Source organism: Macaca mulatta, chromosome 15 (genome assembly GCF_049350105.2).
Source record: "Macaca mulatta isolate MMU2019108-1 chromosome 15, T2T-MMU8v2.0, whole genome shotgun sequence".
NCBI lineage: Eukaryota > Metazoa > Chordata > Mammalia > Primates > Cercopithecidae > Macaca > Macaca mulatta.
In genome coordinates this window covers 57,810,557-57,831,857 of record NC_133420.1, presented here as the reverse complement: position 1 = coordinate 57,831,857, position 21,301 = coordinate 57,810,557, and the positions used below count along the sequence as shown (strand labels likewise).

Below are 21,301 nucleotides of genomic sequence, written 5' to 3'. Positions count from 1 at the left end.
GGTATTAGGAGAGTGTATTAGTTTGTTTTTACACTGCTGATAAAGACATACCCAAGACTGGACAATTTACAAAAGAAGGGATTTAATTGGACTTACAGTTCCACGTGGCTGTGAAGGCCTCACAGTGATGGGGGAAGACAAGGAGGAGCAAGTCACATCTTACGTGGATGGCAGCAGGCAAACAGAGAGCCTGTGCAGGGCAACTCCTGTTTTTAAAACTGTCAGATCTCGTGAGACTCATTTACTATCACAAGAACAGTGCAGGAAAGACCTGCCGCCATAATTCAGTCACCTCCCACTGGGTTCCTCCCACGATAATGGAAGTTGTGGGAGTTACTATTCAAGATGGGATTTGGGTTGGGCACAGCCAAACCATATCAGATAGTATAACCAAAAGTCAGTTGGAGAAAATAATACCCAGGGAGAACTGCAGCGATGATATATGGCATATTCATTCTTTTTGCTACTCAGATTTTAATCTTTGGCTTAAGCCAAACCATTAGAGAGCTGCATATCTAGGACATTGTTACAGTTCCCTATGGAACTGCTTTTATTTTACTGAGCTTTGACTATTGTCCATTAGCTTATCATGAAGGACATTATTTTAAAAATCCCATGAGACTTCATTATATCATAGAATTTACTGCAGCTGTGTTGTTGAGGATACTGTTCTTTATGTTAGAAGGTGCCCTGTTTAAATGAGGACCAATGAGATTAAGTTCCCTTAAGTTTCATAACAGTAACAACCGTGCTTCTTTTGAACAACTTGTTTGATTACTGTGCTTCTTTTGAACAACTTATTTGTTTTTATTTTATGGAGATTGTATTTTGTGTCAACTGTCCTACTACTTTTCCCTCCCTCCCTCCCTGCCTTCCTTCCTTCCTTCTCCATTGGTGTTTAGTATATGCACAGAGTCGTGCAACCATCACCACAATCAATTTTAGTACATTTTCTTCTCCTCAAGAGGACACCTCATACCCTTTAGCTTTTACTCCCAAATCTTCTCATGCTCCCTAGCCCTAGGCATCCACTAATTTATTTTCTATCTCTATAGCCTTACCTATTCTGGATAGTTCATGTAAATTGAACCATATAGTATGGGGTCTCATGTGTCTAGCTGTTTTCACTTAGCGTAACATTTTCCAGGTTCATCCATGTCATAACATATATCAGTACTTCATTCCTTTTTGTGGCCGAATACTGTTCTATTGTATGGATAAAACCACATGTTTTTAATCTATTCATCATCAATCAGTGAAAATTTAGGTTATTTCCACTTTATGGTTATTATGAAAAATGCTGCTCTGAATGATCATTTGCAAGTTTTTGTGTGAACATGTTTTAATTTCACTTGGGTAAAGTTTAGTGGTAGAATTGCTGGGCCAAATGGTAACCCAGTGTTTAACATTTTGAGGAACTGCCAGACCGTTTTCCAAAGTGGCTGCACCATTTTACATGCCCTACAGTACCTTCGTCAACACTTGTAATTATCTGACTTTTTGATTTAGGCCATCTTAGTAACTATAAAAACTGGTATATATGGTGGCTTTGATTTTTATTTCCATGATGGCTAATGATGTTGAGCATCTTTTCATGAGCTTATTGGCTATTTGTATATCTTCTCTGGAGAAATGTCAGTATACATCCTTTGCTCTTTTATTTTTTGGCTATGATAGAGTTGTATTAGTTCTTTATATGTTCTAGATATAAGTTCCTTATCAGATATATGGAACTTACATTTTTTTTCCATTTTGTGGGTTTTTTACTTTCTTGATAATGTCCTTAAGTACAAAAGATTTTAATTTTGATTTAGTGCTATTTATCTTTTGTTGTTGTTGTTGTTGTTGCTTTTGCTTTTTGGTGTCATATCTAAGAAATTGTTGCCTAATCTAAGGTGATAAAGATTTACTCCTATGTTTTATTCTCTTTTTAAAATTAAATGTATTTAAAAATTGACAAAATTATGTATATATATAATGTACATCATGTTTGGAAATATATATACATTGTGAAATGTCTAATCAAGCTGATTAACATACACATTACCTCACATCGTTACCACTTTTGTGGTGAGAGCACTTAGAATCCTCAGCATTTTCCAAGAATACACTACATTGTTAACTATAGTCACCATGTTGTACACTACATCTCTTGAACTTATTCCTCCCATCTAACTGAAATTTAGTATCCCCTGACCAACATGTCCTCAACCACCTCCTACCACCCCAGTTCCTGGTAACCACTATTCTACTCTACTTCTATGAGATCAACTATTTTAGGTTCCACATATGAGTGAGATCACTCAGTATTTGTCTTCTGTGCTTGGCTTATTTCACTTAATATAATGCTCTGCAGGTCCATCCATGCAAATGATAGGATTTCCTTCTTTTTTATGGCTGAATAGTATTCCATTTTGTATATATACCTCATTATTTTATCCATTTATTTGTTAATGGATACCTAGATTGAATCCATATCTTAGCTATTGTGATAATGCTGCAATAAACATAGGAGTGCAGATATTTCTTCAACATACTGATTTTATTTCCTTTAGTTATATACCCAGTAATGAGATTGCTGGATCATATGGTAGTTTTATTTTTAATTTTTTGAGGAACTCCCATACGGTTTTCCATAATAACTGTATCTTATGTTTTTTCTTCAGAGTTTTGTAGTTTTAGCTCTTACATTTAGATCTGTGATCCATTTTGAGGCAATTTTTGTGTGTGACACGAGGAAGAGGTCTAGCTTCATCTTTTCGCTTGTGGCTATCCAGTTAGCACCATTTGTTGAAGAGACGATTCTTTCCCCATTGAGTTATCTTAGCACCCTTGCCAAAATCAGTTGACCATAGATGTGTGGGTTTATTTTTAGGCTCTCAATTCTCTTCCATGATCTATATACCTGCCCACTGTTTGTGTTTTGTTTGTTTGTTTGTTTGCTGGGAAGCATAGAGCCCAATGTGAAATGTACTGGGAAGTGTCTAGGAACCTCAGGGACTGGATTGGTAGACTTGTACTACCACTGGATTTCCCTGTTTCCCTCCTCTCACATTTCTTTTTTGTTGTTTTAATGTGTGCTTTGTGATAAGCTGCCTCAAATTCTTTTGTTAATGAGTTGTGGGACATTAATAAATACTATTTTTGTACTTCAAATGTTTTATTAATCAGTTCTAACTGAAGACTGGCTAATTTATACATTTCACTGCTGTCAGCTTAAAAATGTAAATTGTCTGTTAAGTGTCTTAAATATTTCTCCCTGTCAAATTATCATCAGCTGATGCAGTTCCCTTTTTATCTACTTTTAATTGGAATTCAGATAATTTCTTTTTTTTTTTTTTTTTTTTTTTTTTTTTTTTTTTGAGACGGAGTCTCGCTCTGTCGCCCAGGCTGGAGTGCAGTGGCCAGATCTCAGCTCACTGCAAGCTCCGCCTCCCGGGTTCACGCCATTCTCCTGCCTCAGCCTCCCGAGTAGCTGGGACCACAGGCGCCGCCACCTCGCCCGGCTAATTTTTTGTGTTTTTAGTAGAGACGGGGTTTCGCCGTGTTAGCCAGGATGGTCTCGATCTCCTGACCTTGTGATCCGCCCGTCTCGGCCTCCCAAAGTGCTGGGATTACAGGCTTGAGCCACCGCGCCCGGCCGGAATTCAGATAATTTCTAAGATTAGCACCTACAGCTTACCTCCTTGACTGCTTGACATTGTTTCTGTCATTAATAACTTATTTTCATCTTACCCCTGCATCTTACATGTTTATATTTTATACACTGAAAAGTGTCTTGCATATAATTTGATGCTATATTCAGAGAACTGTAAATGTTTATACCTATTTTTTCAATAGTCTAATTTTCAGGTACCTAGCCCTAAGGGATAACACTAACTATAGAAAGGTGCATATTCACCAAGATGTTTACCACATCTAATTTATAATTGTGAAAAATTGAAAATAACTGTCATGTCTTAGAATTGGGAATAGATAAGCTAGCTATGTTATAGTCACTGGATGGAGTATTTCTATTTTGAAATTTTATGTATCTATTTTGAAAAAAATGCTAAGAAAGTAGATTTTAGGTGTTCTCACCACAAACATGATAACTATACAAGGTAACGCATATATTAATTAGCTTGATTTAGCCATCCCACAATGTCTGTACGTTTCCAAATATCATGTTGTACATCAGCGGTCCCCACCCTTTTGTCACCAGGGACTAGTTTCATGGAAGACAGTTTTTCCATGGACTGGGGGTTAGGGGTGGGGGTGATGGTTTGGGGATAATTCAAGTGCATTACATTTATTGTGTACTTTGTTTCTATTATTATTACATGGTAATACATAATGAAATAATTATACAACTCACCATAATGTAGAATTGGTGGGAGCTCTGAGCTTGTTTTTCCTGCAATTAGACAGTCCCATCTGGGGGTGATGGGAGACAGTGACAGATCATCAGGCATTAGATTCTCATAAGGAGCAGTCAACCTTGTGTGCGCAGTTCACAATAGGGTTTGTGCTCCTATGAGAATCTTAATGCCAGTGATGATCTGAGAGGAGGCGGAACTTGGGTGGTAATGTGAGTGAAGGGGAGTGGCTGTAAATACAGAGAAGCTTTGCTTACTTGCCCACCACTTACCTCCTGTTGTGTGGCCTGGTTCCTAACAGGCCATTAACTGCTATTGGTCCAATAGCGGTCCATGGCCTGGGGGCTGAGGACCCCTGTTGTACATGATAAATATATGTAATTTTATTTGTCAACTTTTAAGCAAATTTAATCTAAAAAATGAAAAAATGGAGTAAATCTTTGTGGCCTTAGATTAGGCAATACTTTTTTAGATTTGACACCAAAAGCAAAAGCAAGAATAACAAAATGGATGTATATTAACAATATTCAGCAACTTTAAAGTTAATGTGATATAACTTAGATGAAAGTAGCACCATGTAGGCATATCAAAAAGACAGTAGGGAAATATACAAATGACATTTTTCCCCCAGATTGTAGGAAAGTGCTTGATTTCCTATTCCTGTTTACATTTTATTACTATTTTGTATTTTTTAATGTAAAAGCTTGGGAGTATCAAAATTTGTAATTTTCATAGGAATATATATATTTTTCCTTTTTCAGATGTGAATCTGGCTACACTGGACAGCACTGTGAAAAGACAGACTTTAGTATTCTCTATGTAGTGCCAAGTAGGCAAAAGCTCACTCATGTTCTTATTGCAGCAATTATTGGAGCTGTACAGATCGCCATCATAGTAGCAATTGTAATGTGCATAACAAGGTAGGTAATGATGTAAGAAATACCAACTTTAAATTAGAGGCAGGCAACTGTTTATTTATAGATGCTTTGAGGCCACCAATCTATTAGGAAAAATCCTATGATCAGTTCCCGGAGGTTTTCAGTGGTCTCTCTCTATCCTTCTTCTTTAGAATACGGGCAAGGACTAATTCCCAGTCTTACAAGTATATCTGGGTGACAAGCAGAGAGAGAGTGAGAATAGTCAATGAGATAAAGGAATTTAGGAATCTGAGATTGTATACAGTCTTTGAGCACTGCATTTTGGGAAAATAATATTAGTAGCAATTTTTTTTTCTTTTCTTTCTTTCTTTCTTTCTTTCTTTTTTTTTTTTTTAAGAGACAGGGCATCACTCTATCATCCAGGCTGGAGTGCAGTAGCAATTAGAGCTCACTGCGGCCTCGAATTCCTGGGCTCAAGTGATCCTCCAGAGTAGCTGAGACTGTAGGCGTCAACCACCATGACTGGCTTAGAATTTCTAGAATGGTCTGCACGTGCATAGAAGAGCCATGCAGAAGATTTTTAAGCCCTGCACAACTGCAGGGTGTTTTATGCCCTAAGAATGTACTTTACTCACAGTTAATATAGTAAGAAAGGAAGAAATCAGAGGCTGAAGATAATTTTATTGTGATATCACTGTGTTAACATTACTTCATTTTCTAGATTGCAGCAATAAGTAATAAGCTTTAAAATTCTCTATTATAAATAAAACCATTTGTCATAAATTAAATGACTTATTTGGATTGCAATGGCATAAAATGAGTCTTTTCTAAACTGAGTGGAAATACATAAGTCAGACTGAACTGGACCTGAGAAAAGTCAGAGTAAATCCAGCAAGTTCATGTTGTCTTTGTGCTTCCCAGTCTAATGTCTTTTCTTCTTGCTTACCTCTTTCTTTAAGATTCAGTTCAGAAGTCTCATAAGCATCATCTCTCCACATCCCTGCATTATTCTGGGCAGAAGGTTGAAGTATATCAAATACAGATATTGGCAGGCCATAATGGATTTATGGCCCTTCTATCCAAGGTCTGGATAGAAGCCAGACCTTCAGTAGTCTCAGCCATCTGGAGCTGAAATGATGAATCTAGAAATGATAAAAAAAAAAAAAAAAGTTCTCCAAGTAACAGATATTTTTCATAGCACCTAGGCACTAAAGTCAGTGCGCTTTATTTCACAGAACAGATGATCTGCCCTTAGGAAAGACTACTGAATATAAAATTGGACGGTAGATCAAAGTAGGGGCATAATCATGTAACAAATAATGATAACAGAAAGAGAAGATAGGGAAAAAACATTTAACAGCAGGACTGGCTATAGCCATTTAATATAGACTCAGAGGTTAAGTAATTTGCCTGTAGTCATCCAACTAGTAAGTGGAATTGTCTGGATTTGGATTCAGTTTGATTCCCATTCATTTTTCTTTCCACTGAAAGGTTCCATGTTGAGTCATCTTGGGAAACATCTTTGCCCAGTGTGACCGTGTCATGGGAGCAGGGTTCAAACTTGATTTTGTAGCAGTTTAGGGTTTTTGAGCAGGGAAAGGACTTGGTATAAACCATTTTTTCAGAGTATTAATGAGTCATCAGAAAAATTCATTGGAGTAGTGAACATGTGAGGTAGGGGGAAGACCATTTAAGACATTATTAGAGTTAAATAGGAGTGAGGTAACAAATGATTTGGAAGGCAGAAGAAAAATTAAGGTAAAGTAAGGGAAGATGTTTGAGGCCTGGAGATAGTGCCTTTATTTGAGACAGGGTCTCACTCTGTCATTCAGGCTGGAATGCAGTGGCATGGTCTTGGATCATTGCAACCTCAACCTTCTGGGCTTACCTCAACCTCCTGAGTGGCTGAGACTACAGGCATGCGTCACCATGCCTGGCTAATTTTTGTATTTTTTTAATAGAGACTGGGTTTGGCCATGTTGCTGAGGTTGGTCTTCCATTCCTAGGCTCAAGTGATCTGCCTGCCTTGGTCTCCCAAAGTGCTGGGATTGTGCCCAGCCAGATAGTGCTATTTTTAAGAGGATCAAAGGATGTTAGAGTCAATGGGAAGCAACTTTGAGTTCAACCCCTTCATTTAGAGAAGTCGGGAAACTGAAGCCCTGAGATAAGAAGTACCTCGGTCTAAGGTCCTAGAGCTAGGAAAGCCCCCTTACAACAGTCCTTTACCCAACTCTGTCCTTCAGTGCTATAATGCTCAACTACTCAATTAAAATTACCTGGCAGGCCGTTTTGAAGTAGGTACCCTTAGTTTATACTCCAGATCCCTCCTTGTTGCCCTCACAGCCACTTAGACATCACAGTGTATTTCTAACTGTGTCACAGTGTCTTCACTCCCCACTGTCTCTAACGATTGAGGAGTCATCTCATTGAATTTATCACAGATTTCTCCTGGAGGCCTGTCTTTTTATTATGGTATTTCCTCCCCTAGAATGTCTTAATGTCTTGCTATCTTGGATTTAGAATATTTAGAATATATATGTACTTATGGATTTATTTCCATTGAATTTTTAAGTATCTCTCCCACACAGTCCATTATGGGACAGCTGTTGACATATACCATGGCGGCTGTCACATGGGAGGAATCTTCTTTAAAAGGATGTTCCCACTGACTTGTTTACCAAGACTGCATGAGTCAGTTTTTCTTCTTTTCTTCTTAGAATCTCCTTTCATGTTTTCAGACTCATAGAATGACAGATTGGCAGGAACCTTGAACATCACCTTAGCTAAATGCCCTGATTTTATAGATTTAAAAACCATGGCACTAGGAAATTGGAACTTTTCCAAGGTCATGGTGAGTTAGTGACAGTAAAAGAGGGTTGCTTGATCTGTCAGCTAGTTTTCTCATTTATGAAATGGAGATGATTCTAACTCTATCTACCTCATACTTTTAAAATGAGGATTAGTGAGGTAAAACCATATACAAAATGGAAGTATTGTCAACACTTTTAAGTCAAGGCAAAGCTGTACTCTTTGCAATTGAACAAAATGAGGAGTATTCATTGTTATAAGACTTTCTTCCCATTAGTTTGTAAATTTCTTGCTGGCAGAAATTGTAGAACCTAGTCCAACTCCTAATTTATTTTTTACATTTAGGAGAATTGAGGTTGCACAGTTAGTTATTAGCAGAGCCCAGAATTCATCTCAGCCCCCTTATTCCACATTGCAAAGCACAGCACCTTGTGTTTGCAATCTAGTGTGCAGGCACAAGAGCAGTTCCAACACAGTGAGATTTGTACTGCTGTTGAGAAACATGGTAAAATGAGAGCAGAGTTAAAGAATGTCCCTCATCTTCAGTGTGGCAGTTGCTTATGGGCTTCTGTGGTTTGGCCCAGGAGGGTGTGGACAGCTTCTTTTGAGTCATTGTCTAAAATCAGTAGACATTCCTGTGTATTCACAGCTGAGGTTAATAAGCACACTTCTTCCTGATTTCTCCCTTCATCTAACCTGTTCTTATCATTTTTGAGCTGTCTTGTCATAATGCTCAGGGAAGGTACATAGGCCAGAGTCCTTTCTACTGTAGGGGTTTCATATTATCAGTCACTGTGACTAGGGAGTTTCTAGGCTGGAGGAAGGGTAGGATATCTGTCAGGGATGCATACATAGTAGCATAGACACTGGGAATGAATTTTGCTTGTGCCAGTACCTATATTACATATCTAATCCTCTCAACTCCCAGCTTTGTAGGGGAGGTAGCGGTCCGAATTGTGTTCATCTTCATCTTGTCTTGCAACAGATACCATCTCATTTCCCTTTCATGTAATTGCTTGCAATGTGGCTTTATGTGCAAAATGTGTATTACTTTGGAAACATTTGAAATATCCTAAAAAAAATCATCAAAACAATATTTTTCTCTCTTTCTTTTTTTAATGCAACAGAAAATGCCCCAAAAACAATAGAGGACGTCGACAGAAGCAAAACCTAGGTCATTTTACTTCAGATACATCATCCAGAATGGTTTAAACTGATGACTTTTATATGTACACTGACCATGTGATGTACATTTATTATGTCTTTTTTTAAAGAATGGAAATATTTATTTCAGAGGCCTTATTTTTGGACATTTTTAGTGTAGTACTGTTGGCTCGTATTTAGAATATTCAGCTACGACAGTTTTGGACTGTTTAGTAGTCTTTGTTTTATGTTTTTAAATACAGAAATTGCTTTCACAAATTTGTACCACATGGTAATTATGAGACTTGTTCTTTACCCATGGAATGTAATATTTTTGCAAAGATGGACTACTTCACAAATGGTTATAAAGTCATATCCACTTCTTCCACAATGACCACAGCAAATGACCAAGCATGAACTAAAGGTAAAGATGTTTACAGATTACTTTTCTTACAAAAAAAAAAAAAAATCTAGAAGACACTGTGTTTAAATAGATATTTAAATGTTTTTGAGATTTAGTAACTGATTTTTTAGACACTGCCTATCGCATGAACTGTAAAGCTGTGTGTGTTAGGTGTAAAATATTTATAAGATATATGGACTGGGGAATTTGATTATTCCTCCCTTTGAAAAAATAATTCTAATAATTTGAACAAGTATGTTAGTAATGATGGAAGAGATCATTGAAAAGTAGATTTAGATATTGTGAGAATAGGCTGTTTAACAGATTGGAATAAAGCCTACTCTACCAGTTAAACTACTTTAATACACATTCATTTTTCAAGAAAATATTTGTTTTAACATAAATAAACAAATCGTATCAGTGTTTGTGAATAAAATACAAAAATGATTGTTAATGATTGGTGCTCTTAAAGTGAGCTTAAAATTTATCCAAGACCTCTATCCAAATTTGTCCTGTAGTAATAGATTAATATTCATAGATTGTTGGTGTTTAAAGATCTGAAGTGTGAGTAGAATGTATTCAGCTGTTTAACATGTAGTTTAGATACTCAAAAGTATGCATGTAGAATTTAAAGAATATGTTTAAAATTATTAATTTTAATATTTTGTTTGGAAAAGCATGTTATAATATAATGTTTTCACTATATGGCCTCTGTTTTGGTGTGTTTATTTACTAAATTTTTTGATATTGGTGTTTCAGTATATTTAATATGTGAAATTAGTAGAAAAAGCAGATTTTGGTTCAGAATTCCCCTTTCCTGTTACAAATACTGATTGAAATTATCTAAAGGCAAAAGCTTTACCCAACATTTGGAGTTTGCTTTTTTGACCATTTGGCTTCTAGGTTTAATATTAGTTACATGGTGGCTTTAGTGAACTTTTTAAAAAAGCTTTCCTCTTCTACCCACACAGTCTTATTTGAGTCCCTTAGTCAGTCAGCAAGCATGTTTGGAACAGTCCCCGGTACTTTGCAAGGGTTCAGATTGCAGAACAGTCACATATGGGTATTTGTAGTTATAAATACTTGACCATTCTCCAGGGGTGGGGTTTCCAACTCTTTAAACAACCCTGTTGCCTGTTATCAAGCTGACTTTTTGCTCCAAGTGCCAGAATTGATTGTGGTTAGGACATCTTACGCTGAGAAATAAATAAAATGGAACATAATGGGTCTGCTTCAAATGCTGATAAAATCCACCAGAATCGCCTGTCAAGTGTTACAGAAGATGAAGACGCTGCTCTTACCATTGTGACTGTGCTGGACAAAGTAGCCTCCATCGTGGACAGTGTGCAGGCAAGCCAGAAGAGAATAGAGGAGAGACACAGGGAAATGGAAAATGCCATAAAATCCGTCCAGATTGACCTGTTGAAGCTTTCACAGTCACATAGCAATACAGGGCATATCATTAACAAGTTGTTTGAGAAAACCCGAAAAGTTAGTGCTCACATTAAAGATGTGAAAGCCCGGGTAGAGAAGCAACAAATTCATGTTAAAAAAGTTGAAGTCAAGCAAGAGGAAATAATGAAGAAAAACAAATTTCGCGTGGTAATATTCCAGGTAAGCTTGCACTTGTGTTCAGCTTGCTTGTTCTAATCTCTTGCATCTTTTAATTGCCAATAAGTCATATCAGAGGTTTCTAGTGTCACATCTTAACTATTGTATGTGTTAATACAATGGAGTTCTGTATTAGCAGCAATCTCAGGATAAAACCATTTCTGTGTTAACCAAAGTGCTATCTATCATTTTGGAATTTTGAGCTTCTCAACCATTTCATGTAATATGAACTGTGGCTCATAGCTTAGGCTATTTCTTGCCTTTGAAACTTAATATTGGTAAGTCCCTTTCAGCATATTAGCTTTATTAGCATGGTGCCCTCTCATATACTTTGAAAATGTTAGACCTAGAAGAAGACTCAGAAGCCTCCAATTTAAAACACCTCTTTATTCTCTAAAAGAAGAAACTGACAACCAGTAGCTCCACAATGTGGTTTTCTTCGCTTATGTGGAGAGCCTGGAAAGGCCTAAACAGTAGATATAAACTTTTCAGAATGTAATTTGTGTATTGGAATTTTTACGTATAGATCACAATGATAGCTATTTTCCAATGAACAATGAGGCAATTATTCTTATTTTTCTTATTGTTATAGTAATACAAATATATGAGTCACATAAATAATTTCCTATGTTTGATTACAAAGTCTTTTTACTTAAGTGATTTAATACAGTATTTTGTGTGTGGCATTGTGTTCCCATATTCTGTGCTTGGCACTCATATTTTTGGAAATAGGAACATATTCATGGCAAATGCGTAATATCTGTGGTATATTTTTAAAACTCTTACAGTTAAAAGGAAAAAAATTGAACATTCCTTCACAGTAGAAAAGTAGGAAACTGTCATTATCAGGCAGTTTACAAAACACAAGTAAGAATAAAATTCTACTTTCACTTATTTAACTGTTGGCAGTTATTAAAACCTATAACCAGAGGTTAATTTAAGAATTGGGAAAAAACACTTTCATATTCTGTTGGTAGAAATATTAATTGATAAAACATTTTCGAAAGGCAAATTTGGTAGTATGTATTCAGAAATTTAAAAATTCACAAACTTTTTGGCCCCAAAATTTCATGTCGAAGAATTTGTTCTATGCATAAAATCAGGAATGTGTGCAGGAATGTTCACTGTGCATATAAAGTGTTATTTTTTAAAATGACACCTGTATTTTAAAAATGAGTACTTATGTACATAGGAAAAAAACTAGAAGAATATAAACTAAATGAAATGGGAACGCAGTTGGATTATGTAGAAGATAATTTGTAAAACACTAGGGATGTGGCCTATAACTCCCCATGGCATTCTTTACATATTAGGCAATTCTCCATAGTCCTCTCTTGACTGATAAGGTTACACTGGGATGGTAGAGTGGTATTTTAGGTCTGTTTTTAAAAGCCTGTAGGTTATTTAGGAAAAATAATAGAGAGGAGAGTGAAGAGTTGCTTATTTCAAAGGTAGATAGGGCAGACTATGCCATTTTAAGTTCTTTATCATTTCCCTTTCCTTTCATGTCCCTGGAAGTCCTTCTATAGGCTTAAAAATTTGGGGGAAAATAAAAGCCTGGGCAATGTGGCAAAACCCTGTCTCTACAAAAATAGAAAAGTTAACCAGGTGTGTTGTCACGTGCCTGTGTTCCCTGCTATTCAGGAGGCTGAGGTGGGAGGGTCACCTGTGGGGAGGTTGAGGCTACAGTGAGTCATGATTGTGCCACTGCACTCCAGCCTGGGTGATAGTGAGAACCTGTCTTAAGAAAAAAAATTGAAAAATTAAAAAAAAAATCAGTCACCTGATTTTCAGAGGCCAGTTCCAGTGTAGTGGGAAATGCAGTATCCATTCTTCGATTTGCCTTCTGAAGACGCTCGGAATTGTGGGTATATCTTACCCTCGACTGGCATGGGCGCATGGCCAGGAAACATATTTGGCATTCATGTCTGCTGAGAACCTTTGTGCAAAGCAGTGGACTAAGTGCCAATTAAGATTTACAAAAGCAAGAGCAAAGAAGTTGCTGAAAAGTTTCCATTGACTCTGTTCATTGACATAACTCTTCTTTAAACTTTAAGATGTTTCTATATTCACCTGTGTAGTCCCTGTAACTAACTGCTGATTGTTCTTTTCTTTGATCCTTTGCAGTTATTTAAAGCAACTGAGGGGTCCTAGTTTAGGGCACATCTCTTTTCTTGTAAGAAATAATGCCATGAAGATTCTGTATAATTAAGTTGTTCAGAGTAAGCAACAGTTCGTCAAAAAGTAATTGCTATCATTTATAATGGGAGAGCTTGTAGAGAAAAGAATAACGCACGTAGAACTCTGATTCAAAGATGCATTGGATGTTAGAACACTGTATACATGGTCACATGGTTATTCTTGGCAGTTAAAATTAGTTATAATTAATCATCATAGTTAAGGTATATAAATGGTTATATTGAGATTGCCCCTTCTACTAAAATTAACTTGAAACTAAGCAATTCAGCCATAGTAAACATTACCTATTTCTTATACATTTATTATTTCTCTTCGAGCATACTATATCTTCACTAATAAGCCTCAGACTTTTGTATATTCAAAATTTCCCTAGCTATATTACTTTGAGAGCTTGTTTGGAGGTTGTAGCAGGGGAGCACAGCTACTCGTATACTCTTGACCAAAGACCAGTCTGCCTCTATCGTGGATGGTCATCCTCTTTGACCGAGCGTGCGGTTTCGAGAGGGATGCATATGGAGCAGTGAGGGCAGAAGGGGACACCCACTTAGCCAGCCAGATCAGCTGAATCAACCCTGGCAATCAGTGGGGTGACAGATGTTGCAGCCACTCGCCCTCACATCCTGTAGCTATATTACTTTGATGTTCAATCCAGCCCACAGTACTCTGATGCACAGTATTCATTCTGTTACAAAAATGGTCTTTTTACCTGGAGTTTTATATGAAAAGATAGTTATATTTGGAAGTCAACTATAATTCAACATCTACAATCTTCAATTATAACAGTCTATTCACCATTAGCTCGTGATAGCTCTGTCTCATTGGAGTTGCAACTAATAGATCTACATAACAAGTACTTTTTTGTGACTCTACCCCTGTTTTGTTTTACTTTAAAGACTGATTTTATATTATTTGTTGTGTACTTAAAGGAGGGTATGTGATTCCTGGGCTAAGCTATATCTGATTTCTTCACAGCAAGATTGTGTTTTTTTCCCCTACCTAACAGTAATTAACTTTTGGCTCTTTCCCTTTCTAATTATACCTTCTTAGGCCGTGCCAACCCACATTGTGTTGCTGAAGCTACTCCCTGCAGCAGGTGTCAGGAAAGGAGAGGAATAATTTCACTGCTTCTAACTGATTCATCAGAGAGTTATGAGACGCCCACCCCTGCCTTTTTTTTAGCTCCTAGACACTCTAATCCTATAGCCAAAGAATTTAATTTTAAATAAGTATCAAAAGAAATAAGATTCCAGGGATATCTTCTTGACTATCAGGCTGATAGGTTTTAGAATATGCATAAATGTGTTTTGTATATATTTATATATTTTTCGATTGAATAGATTTAATCTGGATCTCATGTGGGGCACAGTTTCTTTTAGAAATTTTAACTTGCGGTTCAGTTAAAAATCTCATAATTTTTCAACTTTTGTCTGTTTCGTTTGAGAAATGCTCCCTATTCAGTTGGGTTCCTCTAGCTGCTGTGGTTGGGCTGGCTCTCAAGGTTTCCAGTGTGTGTCATGTCCCAAATCCAATTCTTATTCTTTTGACACATTTGGCACGATTGGACCTCCTCTCTCTCTCTCTCTTTAAAGAGACAGGGTCTTCGTCTGTTGCCCAGGGTGGAGTTCTATGGTGCAATCATAGCTTACTGCAGCCTCCAACACCTGGGGGCAAACGATCTTCCCTCTTCAGCCTTCCAAGTAGCAGGGACTACAGGTGCACATCACCTTGCCTGGTTACACTTTAAAATTTTCGTAGAGATGAGGTCTCACTTTTTTGCCTGGACTGGTCTTGGCCTCAAGTGATCCTCCCACCTCAGCCTCCCAAAATGTTGGGATTATAGGTATGAGACACCTTAACCAGCCCCTCCCTTTCTCCTTGAAACTTCTTTCCTCTGGACTTCTGGGGTTACTACAGTCTTTGGGAGTTCCCCCTGCCTCACTAGCTGTTTGTCCTTTTTTTTTTTCTTTTCTCATTTCTTCCCTCTACCAGTCCAAAATCCATGCTCTGTAACACCCATGTTCAAAAATTCTCAAAAATATTTTTAATAACATATTTGACAGCAAGACCTAACTTGACCTGAAGTTATTCAGTAGAAAAACCTGACCTAAAGTAGCAGGAGGCTATTTCTAGCTTTTATCCCAACTTAGTGTGAATATTCATATTTTTTTTGCCACAGAAATGTTTCTTCCAAGATCTTGCTGGGAATGTTATGTAATAAATCATATTATTTCCAAAGTCTGAAATTTTCTGAATTCTGAAACACACCTTGGTGCCAAAGAGTTTTGAGTAAAACAGAGCATAGATCCATTCACTTAGTTTCTTGGTGATCTCTTTCATCTGGTCTCATGACTTTAATTTCATCTTTACATCAGTGACTCCTAAATTTGGATGTCTAGCCCAGCCCGCTCTTCTGAATTCCAGACTCATCTACTCAGCTGCCTGCTCAGTGCCTCTGCTTGCATGGCTAGTGGGTGTCTCCAAGACAGCGTGTTCAGATCCCATCCTTCCCCTCCAGTCTCTTCCTCCTCTGTCTCCCCCATCTCAATTAATGGCAGATCTATCTTTCATCTGCTCAGGCCATGTACTTGAGGATCGTTCTTGACACTCTGGCACTCCACATCCAGATCTAGCAGCAAATCTTGTTGGCTCCTGCCTTCAAAGCAGCTCCAAATCAGACTGCTTCTCACCCCCCACCCTGTCAGCAACCTTACCCAGTGCTGCTTACCTCAGGGCCCTCCACCTGTTCACCCTGCTTCTTTTCTTGCCCCTACACTCTGTTTTCAACAGAGTGATCCTTTTATAATGTGGGGCAAATCCTGGCACTACTCTCCTGCAAATCATTCATTCATTCATTCATTCATTCATTTTTTTAGACGGAGTCTTGCTTTGTCACCCAGGCTGGAGGGCAGTGGCACAATCTCAGCTCACTGCAACCTCCGTCTCCCGGGTTCAAGTGATTCTCCTGAGTAGATGGGATTACAGGCATGTGCCACCACTCCCGGCTAATTTTTATATTTTTAGTGGAGACTATTTCGCCATGTTGGACAGACTTCTCTTGATCTCCTGACCTCAGGTGATCCCCCTGCCTCGGCCTTCCAGAGTGCTGGGATTACAGGCATGAGCCACTGCACCCGGCTTCCTGCCAGGCTTTTAGAAGACTTCCTGTTATGCTTAGACTTCACCATTGGATACAGAGCATTGCGTGACCTGGACCACCTGCTATCTCTCTTACCCTTTTGCCTCCCCTTCTTGCCCTTTCATCACTCTGCTGTCACCACACAGTCCTCCCCACTGTTTCTCTGTTCTTCCTAGATCTATATGCAGCCTTCAGGACTAGGCTCAGGTGTCACTGTATGAATGAGGCCTTTCTGACCACTGTAGTTCAAACAGCACCTCCTTGTCACTGCATATTCCCCTTCCCTGCTTTAGTTCTCACCTTAGTGTGTATCTTGCCATCTAACGTGCTATATAGATTTTACTTGTTTGTCCCTCTCCGAGAATATAAGCTTTTTCACTCTTTTGTCTTCAAAGAAGCTTCACAGTTTCTAGAACCAGAAAATTTACTGGTTTGTGGTGGTGCTTAATAACTTTGTTGAAGGAAGGTGTACACCTGTTTGATCCAATAATCATTCATTGAGTATGCCTACTATGTTCAAGACAGTCTGATAGATGCTGGGCATAAAACATAAATAAGACACATGATGTCTGCTTTCAAGGAATCTGGAGAAGACCTCCGGGAGACACATATTTTTGAGTAAAGCTTCAATTCAAACTGTGATAAATGTTATAAACAGAGGATGTATGTGTAAATTTGAGGTAGAGTTAGCCACTTGGGGAAGTTGGGGACACTTGGATTATTGAAGAAAGATTTCATTTACAAAGCCAAAAAGAGGTGAAAGGGGACCTAAGATGTCAGAAACTTCTGGGTATGGTAGTATGTGCCTGTAGTTCCAGCTACTTGGGAGACTGAAGCAGGAGGATTCCTTGAGTCTAGGAGTTCGAGTCCAGCCTGAGTAATGTAGTAAGACCCCGTCTTTATGAAAAAAAGAAGATACCAGAAATCACATATACATAGGCGTAGAGGGATGAAAATATCTTGTGCTTGAGGAATTGAGAGTGATTGTATGTTTCTGGGCTGGAAGAGTGGGAAAGTAGGTTTAGCTAAAGCTGAGGAGCCTTCTCATCATACTGGACAATTTGAACTCTTCGTTGAGTATTGATGAGCTCTCCAAAGTTTAAAGCAGAGAAAAGATGTGATCAAAGCTATGCTTTAGTAATATTTCTCAGAAAATACTTAGGTGATGTTCTGGAGGTAGAAGGATCAGTGAGGAGGCATTGCACAAGTTCAGGACTGAGATGACAAGGGCCAGAATCAAGACATTGGTAGAGAGAATGAGGAAGGAGGTGGGAACGGACAAGTTGTTAGGCAGTATTACCAACAAAGCTTGGTGACTGGTTGGAAATGGAATGAGAAGGAGAGGAAATATTTGGGATGGTGATTCAGGAGTTTCTATCTTATGTGGGACCTGGATGGGTGTTAGTGCTGAGAGGTAAGGGAAAGAAGTAGAAATGGAGAGGATGGTGGATGGGCCTTGAATTTTGGACTTGGTAAGTTCAAGGTGACTGTGTTACGTCAAACTGTGGAGCAGTCTGCCCATCATTCACACATGTGTCTTCATCTTAGGAGAGAAGGAAAGTGAAGATAAAATACATGTGAGTTTACTTACAATTGGATCTGAAAAATGGAGTGGTTAAGGTTGCCCAGGGTGAGCCTGGGAGATGAAGAAGAGGAAAGGGCCAAGGTAAGAGAAACCCTAAGAAATGCTAACATTTAAGGAGCAGGCAGAGGATAAACAGCCCATGGAAAAGATTTACAAGGCATGGCCAGAAGGTAAAAGAGCTGATCTGTAGTGCAAAGGAAGCACTAATATGCTTTGTTTTTTCTCTCCTTCAGGAGAAGTTTCGGTGTCCAACATCCCTGTCTGTTGTTAAAGACAGAAACCTAACTGAGAATCAAGAAGAGGAGGAGGATGATGTCTTTGATCCCCCAATAGATCTCTCTTCGGATGAAGAATATTATGTTGAAGAAAGCAGATCTGCCAGGCTTAGGAAGTCAGGCAAGGAACGCATTGATAATATCAAGAAGGCATTTTCCAAAGAAAACATGCAGAAGACACGGCAAAATTTGGACAAGAAAGTGAACAGAATTAGAACTAGAATAGTGACCCCAGAGAGGAGAGAGAGGCTAAGACAGTCAGGAGAGAGGCTGAGACAGTCAGGGGAGAGGCTGAGACAGTCAGGGGAGAGGTTTAAGAAATCTATTTCTAATGCAGCTCCCTCAAAGGAGGCTTTTAAGATGCGTAGCCTCAGGAAAGGCAAGGACCGAACAGTGGCCGAAGGTGAGGAATGTGCCAGGGAGATGGGCGTGGACATCATTGCCAGGAGCGAGTCTCTGGGCCCCATCAGTGAGCTCTACTCTGATGAGCTCAGTGAACCAGAACATGAGGCAGCCAGGCGGGTGTATCCTGCCCACGAAGAAAGGGAAATCCCCACCCCTGAGCCTGTAAAAGTTACTTTTAAATCTCAGGTGAAAGTAGAGGATGATGAATCTCTTTTGTTAGATTTAAAGCACTCATCGTAAAGAGGAATTAAGTATATCCTAAATATGAAACTCCTAATCATGCAGTTTTAGTTTGAATAGTGTAGTCATCTACATTTCTGTGCCATGTAGGAAAACATAAATTTATGTTTTTTTCTTATATTTAAAATCTTGAAGATAATATAAATATTATTTTCACTCTTTTTCATGGCAGCTGTGGATTTTTTAGTTCCTTTCTCTTGTCCACCAGAAAAATAGTTTCCTAGGTTGGGCCAGTTACATGTTTGGTAAGGGCAACTTTGCAGCCATCATTTGCAAGAGAACTCTAAATATTGGATACTGTGGCCAGCCTCAAAGGGGAATAACTCAAATGTGGGTTATATCATCCAAATGTTCAGATCAACAGATTTGTTAGTAAATTAGCAGTCACACCCCTTTTTTGATGCTTTCACATTAAAAAATTGAAGTTTTAGACTGGAGCATTTGGTTCTAGTATCATAGCTTTACTTATAAGAAAGCCCTGGGCAAGTCATCTGCTTGTTCTCATCAGTGAAAAAGGAGAAGGTTGGCCTCTGCTGCCCACCTCAGAGGACTGTTGTGATGATCAAAGGAAATGGCACACATTCTGGGGGAACAAGAAGCACACCCAGAGAAAACAAGCCTCACCAGTTCTTCAAAAACAGAATTGAAAGAGTTACACCTTCTGAAAAAGCCCTAACCACCAATCAATAAGGTCCTAGGTTGGACAGAAACTAAAACTGGTCTTCAGAAGCCTTTTCACAGAATCAGGAGTGAAAAATAAATAAATGTTTGGGTGACCAGTTTTTCATCAGACTAACTAAACCTTGGGTTTTAGTTGGGTCTCAAAATGTTCCCTGGCCAAAAACCTTTCTAATTTCGTTTTGATTAAGATCTTTAGTGGACTATAGCACTAATTTGTTTGAGCAGTATGAGGCATAAAATTGTGACTATGCTTCTAAAGTTGGCCCTGATGCATTGGGTTTGGAATGACCGCAAATATTCCTGTTAGTTCCTGAACGTACCCTTCAGGGTCCAGCTGTCCAAAACAGTGTTGATGGGAGTTCATCATAGCTGCTTTGGGAGGAAGCCAGATTCCCCTTATCTGTTAGCTTTAGATGGTGGAATCTAGGAAGCAGAACAATGTCTATTGTTGCTAAAGAAAGAAAGAAATGGGCTGGGCGTGGTGGCTCATGGGAATAATCCCAGCACTTTGGGAGGCTGAGGTGGGTGAATCACCTGAGGTCAGGAGTTCAAGACCAGCCTAACCAACATGGCAAAACCCGACTCTACTAAAAATACAAAAATTAGCCAGGCGTGGTGGCATGTGCCTGTCCCAGCTACTCAAGGAGGCTGAGACAGGAACATTGCATGAACCCAGGAGGCGGAGGTTGCAGTGAGCCAAGATTGTGCCACTGCACTCAAGCCTGGGCGACAGAGTAATACTCTTGTCTCAAAAAAAAAAAAAAAGAAAGAAAGAAATGATAATACTGGTTCTGTACTTGTAGGATGTTTAATGTGGCATGGTGTTGTAATAGAGAAGAAATGATGAAATTGTTGAATTTGAAGAGTTGGGACAACGATCAGCTCTCCCACTTTTTTTGTCACTTTCAGATCATTTTTTGGATAATCATGTGGTAGTTGAAATAATAAGTTATACATATGTACACACAGGCATACATAAATCGCCTTGAAAATATTTGACTCAGTTACTCAGATGTTTGGGTTTGGGAATCTGATTCAGCATCATTTCCTCTTCACCCTGCATGAATACATAAAATCATAAATCGTTCATCTTGTTACCTTTTTATATTGAAAACTAAAGTGTATACAACATTGGATAACACTTTCAAGTGAATAATTTTAAAATGTTTTTATGACATTTTGGAAAAATCTTGGATGCCTAATCACATATTTTCTTAAGAGCCATAATAAATTTGAATTTAAGAAAATGTTATTACAACATTTGATGTTAGTGTCCTATAAATATTTTTACTAATAATGCAAACAGTGAATGTAAAGAAGTTACAAGCTTTTTCTTTTTTCTAGTCCTATGTAGAATAAATATCAGTTGGCCTGAAATATTTTTCTGCAAACATTACTGTCAGGGAATTTTTATAAAGTCAGTTTGCTTACTGATTCATTATATAACCAGACTTGACATTTTATGGAACATTTCACATCTAGCTGTATTTGAATTTTGATGAGAAGGGAGTTATAACCTGGTCAGCTCCTCATCGTGGTAGACTTTGTGCAACCCCAAAACACTGAACAGTTTCATGTC

The 21,301-nt window shown here is 38.3% G+C and overlaps 2 protein-coding genes across 2 annotated transcripts in view; both read left to right on the top strand.

The window, feature by feature from the left end:
• TMEFF1 (transmembrane protein with EGF like and two follistatin like domains 1) overlaps positions 1 to 10,293 on the top strand; it is a 100,152-nt gene extending 89,859 nt beyond the window's left edge. The window contains exons 9-10 of the mRNA XM_001111631.5: positions 5,120 to 5,278; positions 9,172 to 10,293. Of these exons, the coding sequence (XP_001111631.4) occupies positions 5,120 to 5,278; positions 9,172 to 9,256 (244 nt within the window). The 3' untranslated portion in view covers positions 9,257 to 10,293. The remainder of the gene's footprint in view (positions 1 to 5,119; positions 5,279 to 9,171) is intronic.
• Positions 10,294 to 10,395: 102 nt separating this feature from the next.
• CAVIN4 (caveolae associated protein 4) lies at positions 10,396 to 20,969 on the top strand. The gene is made up of 2 exons (XM_001111821.5): positions 10,396 to 11,204; positions 18,355 to 20,969. Exons 1-2 carry the CDS (start codon positions 10,803 to 10,805, stop codon positions 19,039 to 19,041), a joined length of 1,089 nt encoding a protein of 362 aa, XP_001111821.1. The 5' UTR covers positions 10,396 to 10,802; the 3' UTR covers positions 19,042 to 20,969.
• The last annotated feature ends 332 nt before the right edge of the window (positions 20,970 to 21,301 follow it).

Coding starts and splice junctions, on each gene's coding strand:
- CAVIN4 (XM_001111821.5), top strand. CDS start 10,803: ATGGAACATAATGGGTCTGCTTCAAATGCTGATAAAATCCACCAGAAT. Junction 11,205..18,354: donor TTCGCGTGGTAATATTCCAG/GTAAGCTTGCAC, acceptor TCTCTCCTTCAG/GAGAAGTTTCGGTGTCCAAC.